Here is a 21389-nt window from a genome sequence, read left to right on the forward strand (position 1 = left end):
CATGCAGTGACTCTCTCTGCAAAGCACCTGCTGGATTAGTGGCTATCGAGAGCCCAGAACATCAAGACAAGGGTCAACTATGAAGCTTTGACAGACAGAGAACCAAGAGGCCCAAAGTGAGCCAACAGGATTCTCATGGCCTGCGTAATGAATGTTTTTTCAGTGAAATCTGATTTAGATAATCTTGACATAATGACATCAGACACTGAAGTGATTTCATTTAGGTCCCGGTTAACATGATAATAACACAACTGAATTTGACACATTGATGGTTTGTTTGAAACCGGTGTTATGTTACATGTTAGGAAAATGTTGGAGAAAACTAAAGCTAAGTTCTGCCCAGAGACTGTCACCACCTCCATCTTCACAGGGCAGTTAGAGGTGACTCACACACCTGCTAGCGCTGTGGTCAGATGGGGACATGCCAGTGAGAGAGTCAACGCTCAAGCATTAATGTCAGTGAAAGGATTGAGAAACATGTCATACTTTGAAAGGGTTTCTAGAGCCAGACACGTTCTGCAGGACTCAAGCGTGCCAGGTTATTACTTTCCTAAGCTGAGTTTTAACATGAACCAGCTAGCAACCATTTAGAAATGTTCTAGTAACCACTAAGATCATCCCCCCAAAATATAGCAAAAAGCAGTAACCTGCTCACTATGTGTTGATGTAATTTCTGAAATGGAAATTTTTTAAATAGCCAATAGCATTTCGTTTCTATTACAGATTGGGCCAGAGCTGTTGAGCTTGGTAAAGCCGCATATGACAATGTATGACAGCCACGATGTCATTCATATTGCTATAAAATATAGCATTCTGTGCAGAAATCAAATGGGTGCGATACATTTTGGATCACGCATAAGATCTGCTCCATGCTGTCATGTCTCTGAACCGGAGCAGACTGTGCGCAAGCTGCGGTGGTGCACGTGACAGCAGTGGAAAGTACTTTCAGACATTTACTCTGTCTGAATCGTTCCCTATCTCCTATATAGTATACTAACGCTGTAAACAAGTGACCGATTTTGACCGCAGCTTTAGCGTGTATTTATAATGTAGGGGGCGGGACATTTCAGATTCCAGGGAGCATTTGATTGGACAGAACATTTGATGAGAATCTGAAGTGCAGGGTAAAGACATCAAAATCGTTGATTCATGTTTGCGGAAGTGAGAAACTTTAATTTTTGGATGCTTATATCTTGTAAATGTGAATTTTGTCCTTGTTTTGGAGTGCACTAGATTACAGATACCTTAAAGCTAACATATTTATGCTAAACGCCAAAAAGTACTTCAAATCAGTATACTGTATGCTTTCTTGAGGTGCAAAATTAATTAGGTGTTTTGTTTTCCCTTTTTTGTTGTTTTGTGGTCTTCTATTTTACTTTTTGTTAAGTTTTGTCTTGTTTTTTTGTGTGCTTTTTTATCATTTTGTTGTGCTTTTCTTTTTCTTTTTTTTATTTTGTTTTGTCAGTGTTTTCTTTTTATTTTTTTTTGTTGTGCTTGATTTTTTTGTAGTGTTTTGTTTTACTTTGTTTTGTTGTCCCATGTTTTGTTTTGTTGTCATTTAATTTTGTCTGTGTTGATTTTTTCATTTGTTTTGTTGTGTTGTTGCTGTTTTGTTTTCCATTTTTGTTGTTTTGTGGTGTTTTGTTCTACTTTTTTTAGTTGTCTTGTTTTTTTTTTTTGCTTTTTGTTTTATTGTTTTAATGTTGTTTTGTCTTTTTTCTGTCATTTTGTTTTGTCAATGTTTGTCTTTCATTTTGTTTTCTGGTGTGCTATGTTTTCAGTTTTTTGTTGTTTTTGAGGTTTTTCTGTTTGTTATCTTGTGTTTGTTTTGTTGTGTCTTTTTTGTTTTGTTTGCAAGATTAAAGAAGATCTTGAAGATCTGTTAGAAACAAATTTTCTTTCATTTTATTTATTTTTTGTTTGTTTTGTTGTTATGTTTTGTCAGTGTTGTGTCTTTCATTAGTTTTTTTGTTCTGCTTTAATTTTTTGCTGTTTTGTTTTGTTGTCGTTTTGTTTTGTCAGTGTTTGTCTTTCATTAGTTTTTTTTTGTTGTTGTTGTGCTTTTTTACTTTTTATTGTTTTTAAGTTTTGGTTCTACTGTTTGTTGTCTTGTTTTTTGGTTTTGTTGTTTTTTTTTCTTTTGTATTTGTGATTTTATTTTTTTGTCTGTTTGTGTTGTGTCTTGATTTGTTTGCAAAATTAAGAGATGACATTTAAAACTAAACTAAACTGGACAAAATTAAGTGAGTTTATGTTTAAAACAAGAACAAATATCTGTCTATGAGTTATGAAAACTTGTTTTTGCCTTCTTGTTTTAATCATAAACTCACTTTATTTTGATACGTTTCTCAGGAAACAAGACTTATTTTATGTAATATTGCTTCAAGTAAATGCATCTTGATTTAAGAATCATTAGATATTTGCACTGGAAACAAAACAAATTGACTTATTTACTGTGAGATTAGAAGGTACAGTAAAAGTTATTTCCATGTTCTAGTGTTTGGGATCAGAGCTGTTCAATCCATAAGCTATTTTTTTTTTTAGTTGAATTAAAAAGTACAAGATCTGACACACAAATTTTCTTTCATATTAATTATTTGTTCTTAAAACATCTTTCATTTACCTTCATAAAACCATGTGATTGTTATAAAATTTTTGTTTTAAGAACTAAAATGTTCTTTGAAGGACTAAAAAAATATTATCCTGTGGCATCACTGCAAAAACCCACTTTTGAAACTTTAATTTTTAAGAGTGTGGCAGCAGCTTTCGCATTGAGAAACACCACTCTTTGAGAACCGCATCTAGTTTGCGTCTGTGCTGTCGATTTTGAAACTAAAAAAGAATGAGTGTCAGACTTCAGGCGGCTGGTGAACGTGCAGATTTTAGTCCCCAAGGTCCAGTTTAAGATCTGACAAAAGCAGATTTTGCTTTTATCATGAGCAGAGCAGGAAACCCATCCCATTAAAGAGTAATTATAAAGGACCACGGCTCTACGGCTCAGGGAGGGGCTTCTGAGGACTGCCAATTCTGCAAAATCATTTTTCAGATAAGGACGACGGTTTGCTTAGTGCTGTAGTTTAACGTTCGGAAACAATGAGGCCCTTTTTACAGGTGCAGTCCTTGAAGTCCAGTGTGTTTGCACAGTCTCTACATCAATCAGATAACAGCCTTAGTACAGTATTCTTTCAGGCACATTTTAAGTGCACAATGCAATGGCGGATCACTGAAGTATTTGAAATGAATGTAGGCCCTATAAACATGATGTAAAAAATGTGGTAACAGTACTTCGCAGACGTACAGTTACAGAATCAACAGCGCTGTGGTGTAATTTATGATAATGTGCTGTGACCATGTAAGTCCATTGGTTATCTAGGCTCTAAATAATGTTGACTCATGTATTGACTAATCAAAGTGACATGAAATATTTCAAGACCAAGTGTCGTAATTGTTCGGCAGCAGCTCAAAAATGTGTTTGCCTTAGCCTTTTAAGCATACTGTGATGACATGTTCTTTTCTTGAGTATACTAAAGCAGACTTTGTTTTCTTGATTAAAACCTCATAAACACTGGTCCTGACAGTTTCAAAGGAGCGTTGCCTCGTTACGTAAGTCCTCATCTTGATTGAGTTTTTTTGTTGTTGTCTTCTCTTTGTTTTGAAGTGAGAAAAATGAGAAACAGAGCAATTGACTTGCTAAGCACTATCAGGAATCTTTCATCCTCGTTGCTGTGGCAATAAGCTCCTTTATCCTCGGTGGCGAGCGCAACGCTCTGTGTGTCCAATTAGAGACGTTACTCATCTCTCTCTTGAAATATTGCATCCACTGATTATTTTTCTAGGGTAGTTTACGGTGAAGTTTACACACAAAGATGGGATTTAAAAAAAAATGTAAATACATTTTTCTTCCTGACAAAATATTGTTGGGAATGATTTCTGAAGGATCCAGTGACACTGAAGACTGGAGTAATGGCTGCTGAAAATTCAGCTTTGCATCACAGGAATAAATTACATTTGAAAATATATTGAAATGTAATTCAAAATAAAAAAATAAAAAATAATAAAATTTTTACAGTATTTTTGAGCAAATAAATGCACCTGTGGTGAGCATTAAAGACGTATTTTAAAAAGCTTTCAAAATCTTTCTGACCCTAACCTTGTGAATGGTTATGCATCAGAAAATTCTTCTTATAAGAGCTTATTTTACCACAAAATTGATCTTCCTGTGATTCACATGTGCTTATTTCTGGTTTTGCTTTTACATTATAAACACAACCTAAGGGAAAGGTCTTCAGGGTCCTGTTCTTCGCTCTGCTTTAGCTCAAAGCACCTGCTATTCGCCTGTGTCACGTTGCATCGCCGCTGAATCCATTTATCCAATGAGAGTGGTTTAATTCTCATCAGAGCCAGCGCCGTTTGGGGAGAGAGGTGGCAAAGAAGCTGGGTCAATCGTTTCAGAGGAAGGGCACAGACAACAGCTGTAATGACTTTCCAGGAAGCAGCTGGCAGAAATGCAGTCTGGGATCTGTAATGGTAAAATAATGGCTGCTCGCTGCAGAGAGAGGAGATGTACACTGCGTCAAAGATAGGAGTACAACCTCCAAATCGGTGCTCTTTCTCAATAAGGATAAGTTTGATGGGGATTGTTGTTCTCCATTTCGGCTCTTATTGGGCTGATCACGCAGCAGTCTTTTTTGACTCTTACGGCTTCCTGTGGTTATCATTATTAAGGAACCTGCTATTGGTTCCTTGGGTTGTTCACATTGACAGCGATTAAATCACTGCAGGGTGCCAAGTCAGAGATTATTATAGAAGCAAAGATGGCAAACTCCATGTCTATTAAGGCTTGCGTCGACTAGTCAGCCAGTTGATTAGTTCTGCCACTAATAAGTTAGACCAGTGGTTGACAACAAGATAGCCTCAGCAAACTTCCAGAGGCACCAATACATCCTAAATTATTCAAACTTAGTTATTTCAATGGTCTTAATTGAAACGCTTTAAAATGAGATGCATATTTGGCAATATTTTTTTCTTGTGTTTTATATACAGTTGAAGTCAAAAGTTTACATACACCTTGCAGAATCTGCAAAATGGTAATTATTTTACCAAAATAAGATGAATCATACATAGTGCATGTTTTTTTTTTTTTTTTGTACTTGCCTGAATACGATATTTCACATAAAAGACGTTTACATGTAGTCCACAAGAAAATAATAGTTGAATTTATAAAAATTACCTCGTTCAAAAGTTTACATAGACTTGATTCTTGTTACCTGAATGATCCAGTGTTTTTTTTTTTTTTTGTTTGTTTAGTGATAGTTGTCCATGAGTCCCTTCTTTGTCCTAAACCATTTAATTGCCTGCTTTTCTTCAGAAAAATCTTTTAGGTCCCACAAATTCTTTGGTTTTTCAGCATTTTTGTGTATTTGAACCTTTCCATCAGTGACTATATGATTTTGAAATCCATCTTTTCACACTGAGGACAACTGAGGGACTCATGCAACTATTACAGAAAGTTCAAACGCTCACTGATGCTCCAGAAGGAAAAATGGTGCATTAAGAGTCTTGAATTTGAAGATCGGGTAAATTTAACTTATTTTGTCTTCTGGGGAACGTGTAAATATCTTCTGTAGCTTCTGAAAGGCAGTACTAAATGATAAATTGATAATTAGGCAAAATAAGAAAAATCTACACATCCTCATTTCATTCAAAAGTTTACACCCCTGGCTCATAATGCATCGTTTTTTCCTTAGAAAGAAGATCTCAAAATAATGCAGCCATTGTTGGAATGGGTTCAAATACACAAAAATGCTGAAAAACCAAAGAACTTCTGGCTTGAAACAAGGCTTGCTGTTTCTCTGTTTCAAAGACATTAACAAACATGCATTGCCATTGTCTTTTCTACAGATTGACCATGTTGATCCTAACCTGAGTCCTGAGGTTTATCTCCTGCACCCGTCCAGAAAGCTGCTTGCCCAAGCAGTGTCATGGCCGCCGGTCTCCCGGTTGCAGATTAGATTCAGAGCCTGCCCTTCTAGAACCAGCATTGCAGCTCATCTGAGTGGGGCCCTGCTGGAGGCTACAGCTGCTCTCGGGGCCCGAAGTTCTTTGCCCGGCTTCACTGTTGGCTCCACTGGTCGAGCGATGCTGAAAGGTACCAATTTCAATTTTGCTGATACTTTCTCCTGACATTTTTATGATTAAAGAGATAGTTCACCTAAAAATGAAAATTCTGTCATTAATTATTTACCCTCATGTTGTTGCAAATTCGTAAGACCTTCATTCATCTTCGGAATATAAATTAAGATATTTTTGATGAGATCCGAAAGCTTTCTGACCTTGCATAGACAGTAACGCAACTACCACATTCAAGGCCCAGAAAGGTAATAAGGAAATCATTAAAATAGTCAATGTGACATCAGTGGTTTAACCGTAATTTTATGAGGCTATGAGAATACTTTTTGTGCGCAGAAAAAACAAAAATAACGTCTTTATTAAACAATTTCTTCTCCTCCGTGTCAGTCTCTGTTGAACCACTGATGTCACATGGACTATTTTATCTTTTTAGGCCTTGAATGTTGAAGTTGCTTTGCTGTCTATGCAGGGTCAGAAAGCTCTCAAATTTCATCAAAAGTATCTTATTTTGTGTTCCGAAGATGACCGAAGGTCTTATAGGTTTAGAATGATATGAGGGTGAATAATTAATGACAGAATTTTCATTTTTAGGCTAACTATGCCTTTCAAGGGGGAATTCACCACTGACAAGATGAGCTTTTGATACAACTTGGCTGTCTATGAAGGACGACTGAAATGCAGAAGTTCAGTCTGTAGTTTTAACAAAAGCTGATAGCTTTAGGGCTTTTGTTAAATGTACAGATGGAATTTTGTATTTTAGTGTTTGCCAGACATTTGTTAATGAATAAATGGGGATATCTTGGTGCAGGTAATGCGGAGAAAGTGTACAGATTGTTCATTTAACCATACTACTGATATTGTAATAATACAAATCTGGTGGAAATCTAAACTTACCCTTTAAAATTATGTAGGAAATGAATGAACTGTAATTTGTTAGATTTTTTTTAATTGAAGTATAGTCTGGTTATAATGATATCCACAAAATGAAAACCATTTAATTCCACTGCTTTGACTCTGCTACAGTTATGAACATTGAGTAATGAAACTTTATTGAAAATTAATGAAACTGTTGCCAGTTTTTTTTAATGGATGCTAATAGCCATAATGATAGATTCACATGCAACAAAGTGCCAGCTCATTGAGAAAATGGCACAACAGTGAAAAATCATATAGACACAAACACATAAATTAGCACGAAATGTGTCTAGACACAGAATTTGTATACTTCCCAATGTGTACGTGCAGATTATTTTATGGACATACTATAGCTGCAAGGAATATAGTTAGTACAGTTATAGTACCGTTGTTCAAGGATGTCATATTTGCAAATGAAAAGCATCAAATCTCTTGAGAACCTTAAAAAAGATTTTAAGACACTAACCTGACAATTCCAGCAATCAGCTCTTCTTCAGAAGTGTTCATTGTGGCATCTGTCTGAGGCTGACATTAATTGCTGCTTGCTACACAACCGCAGCCAATAGAGAACAATACTTTCTATTGAAGGTTGAACAGATAAAAAAGATATAACTTTAAGGGTGGATGTTTTTTTCCCTATACACTCTTAAAATTAAAGGTTCTTTAATGACATCAATGGTTCTATGAAGAACCTTGAACATCAAAGGGAAACCTTCAAATGCAGAATAGGTTCTGTATAGTCGAAATGTTTTTCAAAATGGTTCTTTTAGGAACTGCTCACTAAAAGCTTAAAAGCTTAAAGCTTAAGCTTAAAACTAAAACTTTATTTTTAAGAGTGTAGCTCAAAAGCTGTTTTTTTTCTCTTTTTATCTTTATTGTCTTTGTGAATCCTCTGGACAGAATTACTCAGGATTTGGTTTGATTGGAATGTGAGGATCATTCCCTAGAGATCGCTAACTTTGTTTTTCAACATTAAGCCCAGTAGTGACTTGGGACACTGAAGAAGTTGTGTTTTTTTATCAGCATACTGTGATTTTTCAAATAATTCAGATGCTCCAGCATCCTTTTAAAGAAAGGTTCAAGGGAATGGAGTATTGACAACAATATTTTCTTATCGTCCAGATTCTGTTCTTATCTTTTTAAAGAAGTGTTCTGCGTTCAAAGTAATGCATTGTGCCATTCATAGTTTTAAATGTTCTGTTCGGATTTTCCAAAATGATTTCAGAAGCTAGTCTTTGATGCAAACTTTGCCACAAGCACTGCAATTACAGAGTAATAGATAATAAAAGAGTAGTGTGATATTTTCTGCATGAAAATAATTGCTTTCTTTTGTTAGGATAATCTTCTTTTGTGCATAATAATGACTTTATCACTTTTTTCTCTCTTTTCTGAAGAGAACATAGCTGTTCTGCTCGCTGAAAGATGATTTATGAGGAGGCCTCTTAGAGGCGCCGCAGAAGCAGGTTATGAACTAATGAAAATCATCTCTCCTCCGTCGAGGGCTGTGTAACGTGACCGACGCGGGGGAGAAGGGCGTCAGTCTCTGACTTCCTCAACCCTCGCCTCTTTCGCTCTGGCTCGCCGACCGATTCAAACGGCGTACTTCAAACGCCTGCTTTGATTTGCAAAAAGTCAGACAGTGCTCTCAATTTAATTCAATTCTGGCCGCATTAGCTTATCACCTGGCGCTCATCCATTTGGAGTGTAACCTTCAAGCCCTTCGTGAGACATGTCAGTGTAAAACGATCCTCAGTGAATCGAATGCACGGCGCTCTGGACTAATTCCAGGTGACATGACGTCTGTGTGGGACCATGAGTCAGTGACCCTGGTATTCGCGGCCTCATAATTAAATACACAAGCATTAGTTTTCTCTCGCGAGCTGTGGGACGTTCAGGCATCTGGGCCAAAATGCAATCTGGCCCCTCTCAATGGACATTCTCACCATTTTTGGGCTTTTCAAACATAGTGAGAGGTAAAGATGTTCTGTAAATTAAGTGACACCAAAAATCTCATCGTGTGCTGAGTTTTATTACCTGTTTTGTTGGTTATAATCTGTAGTTTTAGATGGGTCGGTCAGTGAAATGTTTTTGTTTTTGTGAAATTAACCTACAAGGCCATGGTTAATTTTTTACACCGTACAGATGTCTCATGTTTATTTTAGCAGATGGCAGTGTTGCACACCTGAAATCTGTTTTACATGATGTCTGTTGTCCTTTTGAAATGGGTATTTTTCACCTTTCAAATGCAAACAGCTAGTGAAGATTAAACTTGCAGATGAAAAAGATCCTGCTTAACATAATGTCATGAGGAGCTTTTGCACTTAAAGGAGAAGTTCACTTCCAGAACGAAAATTTACAGATAATGTACTCACCCCCTTGTCATCCAAGATGTTCATGTCTTTCTTTCTTCAGTCGTAAAGAAATTGTTTTTTGAGGAAAACATTTAAGGACTTTTCTATCTATGGTGCCCCCGAGTTTGAACTTCCAAAAAGCAGTTTAAATGCAGCTTCAAAGGGCCAAACAATCCCAGCCGAGAAAAAAGGGTCTCATCTAGCGAAATGATCAGTTATTTTCTAAAAAAACAAAAAAACACAATTTATATATTTTTTAACTGCAAACGATTGTCTTGGTCTAGCTCTGCATGAACTGTGTGTATTCCTGTTTATGACAGGGTATGTTGAAAAAACTCTTTTTAAAGGGCGTTTGACCTTCTTTGCATGTTCACTTTGTAAACACTGGGTCAGTACTGGATCATTTTGCTAGATAAAACCCTTTTTTTGACTGAGATTGTTTTGAGCCCTTTTGAAGCTGCATTTTGGAAGTTCAAACTCGGGGGCACCATAGATATCCATTATATAGAGAGAAATCCTGAAATGTTTTCCTCCAAAAAAATAATTCCTTTACGACTGAAGAAAGAAAGACATGAACATCTTGGACGACAAGGGGGTGAGAACATTATCTGTAAATTTTTGTTCTAAAAGTGAACTACTTCTTTAAATGACAACTAACCCCCTTCAAAAACAGTTTACATCTCTATGTAGCTGACTGTAGAATTCACACATGCAACATCCTGCACTGTTTTTGATTTAGGTATGAATAGGATAAGGATGGACCGCCAAACCGGGGTATTTCAGGCCAGCCAGAACAAACGATTTCATTTTCAAGGTGATAATTTTACATTTGTTGATCTTGGACATCCGTTGTTTATGCTTTGCACAATTAAGCAATTGGGTCAAATCAACCAAATTTCAGAAACTTCCCCGGCTCAAATTTTTGATTTAGTCAGTATTTTAACTGAAGAAAGATAAACATGTATGGTGATGAAAGCCAAAATATTAAATATCATAGGTGTATATTTACTGAGTAACTCACTATTTTCTAAAGGGAGGTCAAAATGACAGTTTTCACTGAGATTTAGAGCCAAATTACAGGAGAGGAAAATGACTTCAGAATGATAGCAGCATTATTGTTATTTTCACACAGAGATTTGTAGGGCTGTTAGTAAAGTCTGTTGACTTTAGCAATCTTTGTCGCATTGCATGCCAATGGTGACAGTTAAAAAATGGGAAAAAGCACTTTTCAAGTTTTCTTCTCCAAAGTTTCCATGCCTCTAACTCAAGAAGTATTGATGATGTCTTAATGCCCTTTTAGATTTTGGGTGTTAACAAACTTTCCTTTCGCCATCTTCATTTTTAAGGCTCCATGTGGTTGGTAAGTATGGCCCCATCCCCCAGGAGTAATTTGTTAAATTGTACACATTTTTCCAGTGGTTGAAAACCAAATGTGGGTCACTTTGCATACAGACAATACTACATTTATTTAAAAGAGGAATGTCTAAAGTACAAATAATGTTGAAACTATAAATCTATCTTGTTTTGTATTGTAATTTTGACTATTAATCAATTGAAAATTAAAAATTTTGGATACTATATGTGTGTGTACTACACTTGTATATAATTTATATCATATTTACATATAAATATTTTATCTATAATATATAAATCTAACATATTTTTCCTTAATATATACATGTATTTGTGTGTATTTATATATGCATAATAAATAAACACAGTACACACACATATATAGTATGCAAACATAAACTTTTTTTTTTTTTTTTTTGAATCGATTAATCATTTTGCAGCTCTAATTTTGAGCCTCCTCTACAAAATATTGCCCTACTCAGTAAATTTACATCCGTGACATTTAATATTTTGGCTGTCATCACCATACATGTTTATCTTTCTCCAGAAAAAATATTGACCAAATCAAAAATTTGAGACGGAGGTCTCTGGTTAAGTTGACACGAAACAACCCAACTGGTTTTCTGTGATGTATTCAACATTGCTGTTGCAAATTCAGCTGATTTGTCACCAAGATAATATTATTTATCTGGCTAACATAGATTTTAGGTCATGTCGAAATAGAAAATCTACTTTTACATTATCACACTGTAGATGCATAATTTACAGCTTGCTTGCATATTTTCATTTGTAAATAATTTTAAAAAATGACCAAAAAAGAAAAGCTATATACTTTACAATCAGTGTTTTAAAAAGGAAGTTTCTTAGGCTCACCAAGTCTGCATTTATTTGATCAAAAATACAGTAATTGTGAAATATTATTACAATTTACAAAGAATTGTTTTCTCTTGTTATATATTTTAAGATGTATTTTATTCCTTGATGCAAAGCTGAATTCTTCAGTGTCACATGATCCTTCAGAAATCATTCTAATATTCTGATTTGCTGCTTAAGATGCATTTCTTATCAGTGTTGAAAACAGTTGTGCTGCTTAACAGCAAATAACAGCATTTATTTGACAGAGAAATCTGAAATTTACATTTATAACTGTATTTACTACTACATTTGATTAATTTAACGTTGCTTGCTGAATAAAAGTATTACTTTCTTAAAAATCTTACTGACCTCAAATTTTAAAACAGTTGAAAATACATATTTCCAGCACATGTAAAAATGCATTTCTGATCAACAGCTAGTCTGATTATGTCTGTGGTCCTTACAATCCTGCATACACCCCCTTTTCAGCAAAATGGTGTTATTTGGTCTTTGAGTTTGTTCTATTTGACGTCTAGGGCTTTAGAGTCATTGCAAAAGATCCATCTCTAAGATTCATCTCTCATCTTTACAGCAGCACAGGTTTCTATTAACACCATCCACAGGGGGTCAGGTTCACTCAGGAAAGCTTTTTGTATGGGAGCAAACAGTTCTCCACTGGACATGTTTTGATTAGAATGGGAGACTCATTTTAGCAGAATTATAAAATAACAATTAGAATTGGGTTACTTGAAAACAATACAGCAGCATGCAAACGGAGTTTCAGTGGTGATAAATGGATGGGGACAGGAATAGCGGCGGCTGGGTCAGGTCAGGAGAACACACTCGCTCACATATGTGCTGAATGAGAGGCGGCTCTGCGCTCACAGGAAAAATGCAAACTCGGAGACCTTTAACACTCGAGATGAGACATTGCATACGTCTCAGGTTGTGTTCAACAGTCACGGTGTGTTTATTTAGCACTGAGATTTCGTGCTGCACGCTGATGACGTGTTTTGTGTTATGAGTGCATGTGCAGGAAATGGCAAGCCTTCCCCTTTATCCAAAAATAAAACTTGTTTTGCTTGATCACCTTTTGCATTTTAAAATGCTAAAAATATGAGAAACTTTGGCTTAGGGTTAGTTGCTTGTAATTATGCATAATTTACTGTTAGTACTATAGTAAGTACGTGTAACATGTAAAAAGGAAACAATGTGTAAAGGGCCAGGGGTGTAAACTTTTGAACAGAATGAGGATTTATAAATTTTCTTATTTTGCATAAAAAAATTATTTTAGTACACATTTAGTACTGCCCTTCAGAAGTTACAGGAGATACTTGTTTCCCAGAAGACAAAATAAGTTATATTTACCCTGATCTTCAAATTCTAAAAGCCCCCCCCCCCCCCCCAGCTCTTAATGCATTGCGTTTCCTTCTGAAGCATCATTGAGCGTTTGAACCTTCTGTAATAGTTGCATAAGAGTCCCTCAGTTGTCCTCAGTGTGAAAAGATGGATCTCAAAATCATAGTCATTGTTGGAAAGGGTTCGAATACACAAAAATGCTGAAAAACCAAAGACTTTATGGGACCTGAAAGATTTTTCTGAAGAACAGCAGGCAGTTTAACTGTTCATGACAAGCAAACATATTATTTTCATCTTGTGTAAACGTCTTTTATGTGAAATATCTTATTCAGGTCAGTGCTAAATAAAAAATAACATCCATTTTGTATGATCCCTCTTATTTTAATAGAATAATTAACATTTTGCAGATTCTGCAAGGTGTGTGTAAACTTTTGATTTCAGCTGTACTCAAACTTTGGTTACGACACACGAGAACCAACAACGTTTGGTGTAATTGACATCAAACCTGGAATAGTGTGGGGGGAAATGTTTATGAGTCAAATTTCTGTCACAAATTTTTTTGTATGGCTTCAGAAGACTTGCATTATTAGTATGGGCTACTTTTCGGCACTTTTTGTCCTGTTTGACATCCCTAGTTGCTTTTGTTGTATAGAAAAGTGCAGCATGAACATCCTTCACTCACTTTTTGTGTCCGACAAAAGAAACAGGTTTGGAAGACATGAGAGGCCAGATTAACTGTGTTGATGTTCACAACAGTTAATGTTGTAAAGTTGTGTTAGAGGTCTTTCCTATATACTCTGACTTTGACTTGTCTTAATGGCTTTATTCCTGGATCTACCGAACAGCTTCTAGCTGTGCTTAATGGAGCTTGCATATGGGCCATAAAGCCATTGGATGAGCTCTCATTCTTCGATCATTCTCTCCCAGGATGTACTGGGAAAATGAATGATGGAAACAAGCACGCTCAAGCAAATCCCCAAAGTCTCATGCCCAAATTTAGTCTATAAAGTCATGGTTTGCCTATCAAGTTCTTGCTGGACTTTTACTCAAGTCAACCGGCAAGCTCTTTACTGGTGATCGGAGCATGTTTGGGTACTCGTTTTCCTCGACTTGCACTTAACACTATGTGTTGCTTTCATCTATGAGTAACATGACCTGACAGGAAGGAGCAGCCAATGGAGAGAGTAAGAGTGTGTGTGTGTGTGTGTGTGTGTGTGTGTGTGTGTGTGTGTGTGTGTGAGAAAGAGAGAGAGAGAGAGAGCGCAAGAGAGAGAGAGAGAGAGAGCGCAAGAGAGAGGGGAGTATGAGTGGCCAAACAGCGTGTGTGTGTGTGAACGAGTGAGATATGCAGCGAGTCAGATTTGTGGTAGTAGAGAGCTGGCAGCTGCAGTCAGGCTGAGTTTAAATGTGGCTAAGCGCCTCTCGCCGCTGCAGCGTGAAGCAGGGAGTCAGCGAGCCGCCTGCCGCTACGGCCACAACCATGAAACACTCCCACTCGCAGAGGATGGACTACAGGCTGCTCAGTAAGTGACGCTTCAACTTTACCATAGACACGCAACAACAGGCAGTGCTGTCACTTGTGGAGTTATTTTCAATGTAGTATCAATGGTGCTGTTCTGCTGGCCAGTGCTTGGTGTCAAGGACTGAAGTTTTTAGTGTGGTTTGTTTTTTTGCCGTATAGAGCGTTAGTCATGTACTGTACCTTGCAAGCTCGAGGTTTTTGATGTGTGAGACTATAAAAACACCTAACATGATCTTAAAAATACTAGAAAGTGTTTTTGTATTTTTTGTCAGGTATGTAGGGAATACGCCTTAATGTTTGATTCAGGTTGCATAATATGCTCGTGTTGAGAAGTGGCAGCTGTAGTCAAAAAGTCATATGGGTTTGAAATGACAGCAGGAATTAGTGGTTGTCCCTTGAAAGGATGGAACTCAGTGTTTATATAGACAGTAGTTGTTGAAGAAAAAAATGTTCTGTTTAAACAGATGATTAAAGAATAAATATGTGGTCTGTTTATTTTAGATTTTATTTTAATTCAGCCCCTTCTTCACAGATACATTAGGTGAGGTAGATTGGGTTCTTATAAACTGCCTAAATAGAAATTCTAAATCAAGCTTAATACGAAACTGAGCGATGGATTTATTATATTGTGTGTGTAGTTTAATGGAACACCCACAGGTGGTTTTGAAAGAGATTTCTATTTTGTGAGGTTGTGACGTTCTGTTGGCTTTTGCTCTTTTGTTGCACAAAATGAAAGATGCTGCTCAAGGTTGTTCTGAATGACTGTCTATTTCTAGTTTTTCTTGCATCTTCATTGCATATTTTTCTGGGGGTTGTAGAAGAGTCTGAGGGCATTTACCTTCATAACTCACTGAATAAAAAGTAATGCATGTATTTTATACTAAGTATAGTTCAAGTATAGTACAAATCGCTTACTGATATAAAAAAATGGAATTAAACTTTATTTTGAGTACTACTTGTGCACAATGCACATTTCTTAATATTAAGCCTGAAATGTGTTTTAATGTCACTATTGATGAGGATTGGATGATCTTTAAATAATATCGGTCTTTGAATGCAAAGTATTTAAAGTTTACCTAAAGTATACTTGCAAAGTTCCACTTTAGAACAATCAGATATACTTCAGTAAAACTTTAGTTCTGGACAATTAAAGTGCATTAAGATTAAGATGCAAAATGAGTTGTTTCAATTTAGCAGACTTTAAATATACTAATTTAGTATGCTAAAAGTACAATTGCAGGGTATTTTTTAGTAAGTACATAATATGAAAATGTATTTGTAGTATACTTCGAATGACATAAATTTATTTTAAATACTGCAAATATGACTGCTAATGTTTGATATATTGCAGCGTATGTCCATAATGCGGCTGTAGTATTAATAGACTAAAACACCAGAGAGAGGTTTACTGAGAAATTTCTTGTTATTGTATAGTTCATATAGGTGTTGCTGTGTCATCCTAGGCAGTTACAGATTAGTTATTTTGCAGAAGCACTTTCTATTAATGATTTATTCTCTATAGAAGATGGGATACGAGGGATGTTCTAAGCCAAACTCACTGGTCATAAATCAAACATGCATAAGCCAGGCTATTTCTATCCAAGACGGAAGCTTTTTTTTTTGCTCCTAAAGCTCTTGATTGATTTTAGAGTGGCTAATGTGTTGTATCAGCATCACATCTAAATAAATAAATCTGCTTTTCCTGTTAACGGCATATTACAGAGAGTGTTTGCACTTGCCTAGAAACATAAACATGCACCAAGTCTGCTTGATAATGACAAAAATGGGATCGCACCCAAAACCAATGTTTTAATCAACAATTTGCACTATTTGTTTATTGCAACAGTTGTAAGTGCAAAAAGTATTTTTCTTCCAATTTTATTTGCTTCTCTAGCCTAGTCCCAGTCGCGACGAATGCTGCTTCCTTTCTGCTTTAGATCTGCTTCATGAGTGGCCCATGCATAAAGATCAGGACAGCTCATTCACAGCCTAATGCGGTGTATTCATTTCCCTCCATTTTGCTTCAAAAGATGCCATGTGCGAAGAGAAAAGGACACAAGGTAGATGCATGTGATGGCTAATGAAATTCGAATAGATATGAGACTGCATACTCAGAAGAACTCTCAGTATGATTGGCCATTGGCTCAGTTTAAAGTTGATTGCTTTTTAATTGCATTTCCAAGCTGAACTGCTCAGATAGACAGCATACAGTCTTGATACTTGCATTCCGTATTCATAAAATTGTATGTATTTAATCTATTATTTCTGTGCTAAGCATTTTCATTTTATTGGAATATTGTGACATTAGCTTGGCAATGTATGTAGTGTTTTAAACCTTTCATATGATACTTCAAGTCTTATTATGCACTAGAAACACACCCTCATGTTCTATCAGAATACTAGACTGAATGCACAAATCAAATGGGGCTCTCACTCTGCCCCTCCTGTTCCGGCGGTCTCCATGGCGGCGTGTTGAGCCGAAGGAGTCTGCAAACACTGCTTTTGACAGCTGATGCTATCCAGACAAGCATGATTCACAGTATTTATATTATTTTTGCTTGACCTGCCCTTGAGCGCCATACCAGCATAACCGTTTTCTGATCGCAATCTCAGGCGAGAGTGGAGGAAACAGTGGAGATATGTAAATACACCGTGACTGAATGAAGAAATACTGTGCCCGGTGATGTTGAAGAAATTATCCATCAGTGTCACAGTAGATGGGTTTTACTGGGAATATTTACAACTCTGGCCTGTATGGCGTCTTCCACGTTTACTAGGCCGCACTGATGAGACTGTGGTGTCTCACAGTATACATCATCAAAGTTATTTGTTTTGTCCTTTGCGGTACTTTCCGCTTCTTTTTAATTGCCGTGTAAATACTGTACTTTGTATTATGATTGGGTTATCTATATCTATGTTTATCTTCCTCCTGTGCACTGCGGTGTAATGAACAGAATTATCGCCAACCCTGTCTTGCGGCAATAAAGGTACTGATTTATATGTTGACGTGAAAATGGTTGGTTGAATTTATAAATACCATTTTAGGGGCATGTAATAAATGTCCTATATAATGGTTGTGTTCCAAAACCTAGACCTACATGTTATATAGGCAGCTGGCTTATAAGTTAGCATCTGGTTGTGCGTTCTCTACTTTTGGTTTAGAAGTTCTGTTTTAATTATATTTTGATTAAAACTTTCCAGTATTAATAATGAGAAACACAAATAATGAAGTCCCACAAATTCCTTGGGTTTTCAGCATTTTTGTGTATTTGAACCTTTTCCAACAATTACTATGATTTTGAAATTCATCTTTTCACACAACTATTACAGGTTCAGATGCTTCTGATGTTTCAGAATAAAAAATGATGCATTAAGGGCCAAGGGTGTAAACTTTTGAACAGAAAGAAGAGGTGTACATTTTGCTTAAATATCTTATTTTTCTTTTAATTTAGTACTGCCCTCCAGAAGCTACAGAAGATACTTACATATTTCCCAGAAGACAAAATAAATTATATTTACCTGATCTTCACATTCAAAAAGTTTTCACCCATGAGTCTTAATGCATTGTTTTATTTTGGGCTACATGTAAATGTCTTTTATGTGAAATATCCTATTCAGGTCAGTACTAAATAAAAAATTACATGCATTTTATATGATCCTACTTATTTTGTTAAAATAAGAAAAGAGAAAACTACCTGTGCTTTTCCTGTTAAAACACACTGAAGCAAATCTACACAATCATCATTTGACCAGTTCCTCATTTCTACCATACGTTCGAACAAGTTAAAAAAAGTGTCAGGGTCTTCTTCATTAAACTTCGGAACTAGATTTAAGTTTGAAGTAAGCGAAAAAGACATACCTTGTTCCTCACCAGAGCTAGACAGCCTACCCTCTTTCACCAGTTTCAGTTTAAGGGTTTCCACCTCAAGTCTCGCTTTTTCCAGCTCCAACTTATTACCCTCAGAGCGTTGCTTTAATTTTTCATGCTCCATCTGCAAAAGCAGCAGCTCTTTTTGCTGTTCAAAAGACATATTCGTTTGTAAATTAGATGCATCTGCTATTGACTCCTCCATATTGGACTCTAAAAAGCCTTTTCCAATCAACTCAGTTCTCAAAATAATTTTCACATTTTCTCTCCCAAATCTTTTATCTTTAATCACTATTTTATAATATTCCGCTATTTTTAACAATTGTTCCTTAGAACATCTTTCTAAAATTTTATGAGAAGGTGAAGCAATAAACAAATCAAAATCGTCCATGAAAATTCACCAAAAACAATTTGAATTTACACTGTGCAATCAAATAACGAGAGATCCCTCTAACTACCTATCCAATATTCTAACTACCTCAACCCTAGTCTTCATGCGATTACTTGTGGGGGGTATTTACGCACTATAGCCCGCTGGGTGAAAACGCAACCGGTACAACCAGCGACGCTTTCAACACCACGGATGTGCCCCCGAGATAAATACTACTACCCACGTTCATCGCAACACTACACAAAAAAACAAACAAGACACGTCTCAAAAGAAACATGCCGTTATTCCTAACAGGGAAACTCACATTACTTACCAATTGGTGATTTAACAGGACGACTGAACAAACTTGGGCCTGATTCAAACTAATTCACATGCGTCCCCAAAACCAATTAATCAAAGTTTAATTTTTCTTGTAGCTACTAAATTAAACGAGGACGAGCCCCCAATTTGTTACAACCCGTGGCTCAAAGGGAAGCAACAAAAGAGGGACGCACGGAAACATAAGGTCGAATTGGAAAAGGCTTTATTCAACTTAAACATAACTCACTGAAAAGAAAAGAAAAGAAACAATGAAACATAATAATATTCCTGAATACGTCAGAATCAGTGTGTAGAGCAAGGTGCCTGAGTGCAACATTGTAATGTACTGATGATGCAGTGTAAAAGGTGCTGAACTTAACCAAACTCCAACCAAATACAACCCAAAGTCCAAAACCCAACTCCTGTTTGCCTCGACTATCGCTCTTTTAAAGGAGCACTTGGAGCGCAGCAGCAGGTGCATTCAATCTGCAAATTGCCGCAAGTAGAACCGCCAATCACGTCTCACAGGCTCAATGACGGAAACCGTCACAATTAACATTTTGTAGATTCTACAAAACGTATGTAAACTTTTGACCTCAACTATAGCCAAAAAGAGCTATTTTAGTAATACTAAATAGTATTATTTTTCTTCCCACCATTCAGAGAAAACTTTGTGCTCTTGTGATGCCATAAAATGTGGATGAACAGAATATAGTTTTTGGGGTGTGTGGGGCAAATCATTCACATCCCAATGGGCAAATGCCATTTTAATGGCCATGTTTACAAAGCAGCAAAATCCCACAGTACGGTTCTGTTCATAGATGGTTTGGTTATAAGACAAACTCACTCTGCATTCTGTAACCAAAGTGACTTCATTAGATTTCCAGAATCCACCACCGCATTTTGAGAGCATGTTTGGTTCATATGTGCTTTGTAACCATAACTGCCATCAACAAATATTTGTCAGTTACATCACTGACACATCTTTGGTTATTCTTTGCTATTAATCACTAATGCTAGAGCATGCAACCTCTATCATGTTAAGACAAATGGCAGTGTAGTGTGGTCAGAGAGGGTCATTTGAGTTTGAGAACGTTAACTGCATACAGATGTTGTTCTATAAACCACTGTCTTTGCCTCTTTTAGAACGGCAGCTGTGTGGCTCCATGGCCAACTCCAGCATCCTCCCGTCTGCCGTGACGGGCATCAGTAAGGAACTAGCTGACCTGCGGCACCTCATCCAGTTCCCCGAGGAGATTGCCACCATCCTTACAGAACAGGAGCAGCAGCTGTACTGCCGCGTCTTCCCCCTTGACTACCTCAGCTTTCTCACCCGAGACCTGGGAAGCCCAGAGTGCCACAAACGCCACCCGCACCTGAAAGCCTCCCTGTCCGCCCCCATCATGCCCACTCAGAATGACCACCACAACACAGTAGAAGACCTTGTCACAAGATTCAATGAGGTGAGCATTCAATAATTTTGCAGATTTATGCCAAAGGAATGTAAGGGCGGTAGCTTTGGAAGAAAAATCAAGTTGGACAGCAAAGTACATTTGTCATTGTTGCAGGATGGGTTTGTTGGTTGCTATCTCATGTGTCTATTCTATTGCCTGTTTTACTTGGCTAATTTTCACATTCACAGTGTGTACCTGCTTATGCAAACAGATGTGAGTTTATTGCAGTTGTCTTAACATGCACTTGATTTTTAATACTGTGTTGTTACCTGAATAGTCCATAGCTGTGTTTTTGTTGTTTTTTAGTGATAGTCAATCATTAATCCCTTGTTTGTCCTGAACAGTTAAACTGCCTGCTGTCCTTCAGAAAAGTCCTTTAGGTCCAGTTACAGATGGTTCAAACGCTCACTGATGCTCCAGAAGGAAAAACAATGCATTAAGAGCCAGGGGTGAAAAGTTTTGAACACAGTGAAGATGTGCATTTTTCTTATTTTGCCTAAATATTATATATATTTTTACATGTAGTGTTGCCCTTCAGAAGCTACAGAAGTTACTTACATGTTTCCCAGAAGACAATATAAGTTAAATTTACCCTGATCTTCAAATTCAAAAAGTTTGCATTGTGTTTCCTTCTGAAGCATCAGTGAGCGTTTGAACCTTCTGTAATAGTTGCACATAAGTCCCTCAGTTGTCCTCAGTGTGAAAATATGGGTCTCAAAATAATACAGCTGTTGGAAGGCTTCAAATACACACATATACTAAAAAACCCAAAGAATTTGTGGGACCTGAAGACTTTTTCTGAAGAACAGCTAGCAGTTTAACTGTTTAGGACAAACAATGGACTCATGAACCTCTTTACTAAACAAAAAAACAGCTGTGGATCATTTATGCT

General features: G+C 36.7%; 1 protein-coding gene across 1 annotated transcript in view; it reads left to right on the forward strand.

Annotated features, from left to right (window-relative positions):
- The window catches only part of plce1 (phospholipase C, epsilon 1), a 94610-nt gene that overhangs the window by 34195 nt on the left and 39026 nt on the right, over positions 1 to 21389 (forward strand). Inside the window, exons 2-4 of the mRNA XM_073828837.1 lie at positions 4399 to 4527; positions 5902 to 6148; positions 20190 to 20506. Of these exons, the coding sequence (XP_073684938.1) occupies positions 4399 to 4527; positions 5902 to 6148; positions 20190 to 20506 (693 nt within the window). The remainder of the gene's footprint in view (positions 1 to 4398; positions 4528 to 5901; positions 6149 to 20189; positions 20507 to 21389) is intronic.

This window comes from Garra rufa, chromosome 22 (genome assembly GCF_049309525.1).
Source record: "Garra rufa chromosome 22, GarRuf1.0, whole genome shotgun sequence".
NCBI classification, from domain to species: domain Eukaryota; kingdom Metazoa; phylum Chordata; class Actinopteri; order Cypriniformes; family Cyprinidae; genus Garra; species Garra rufa.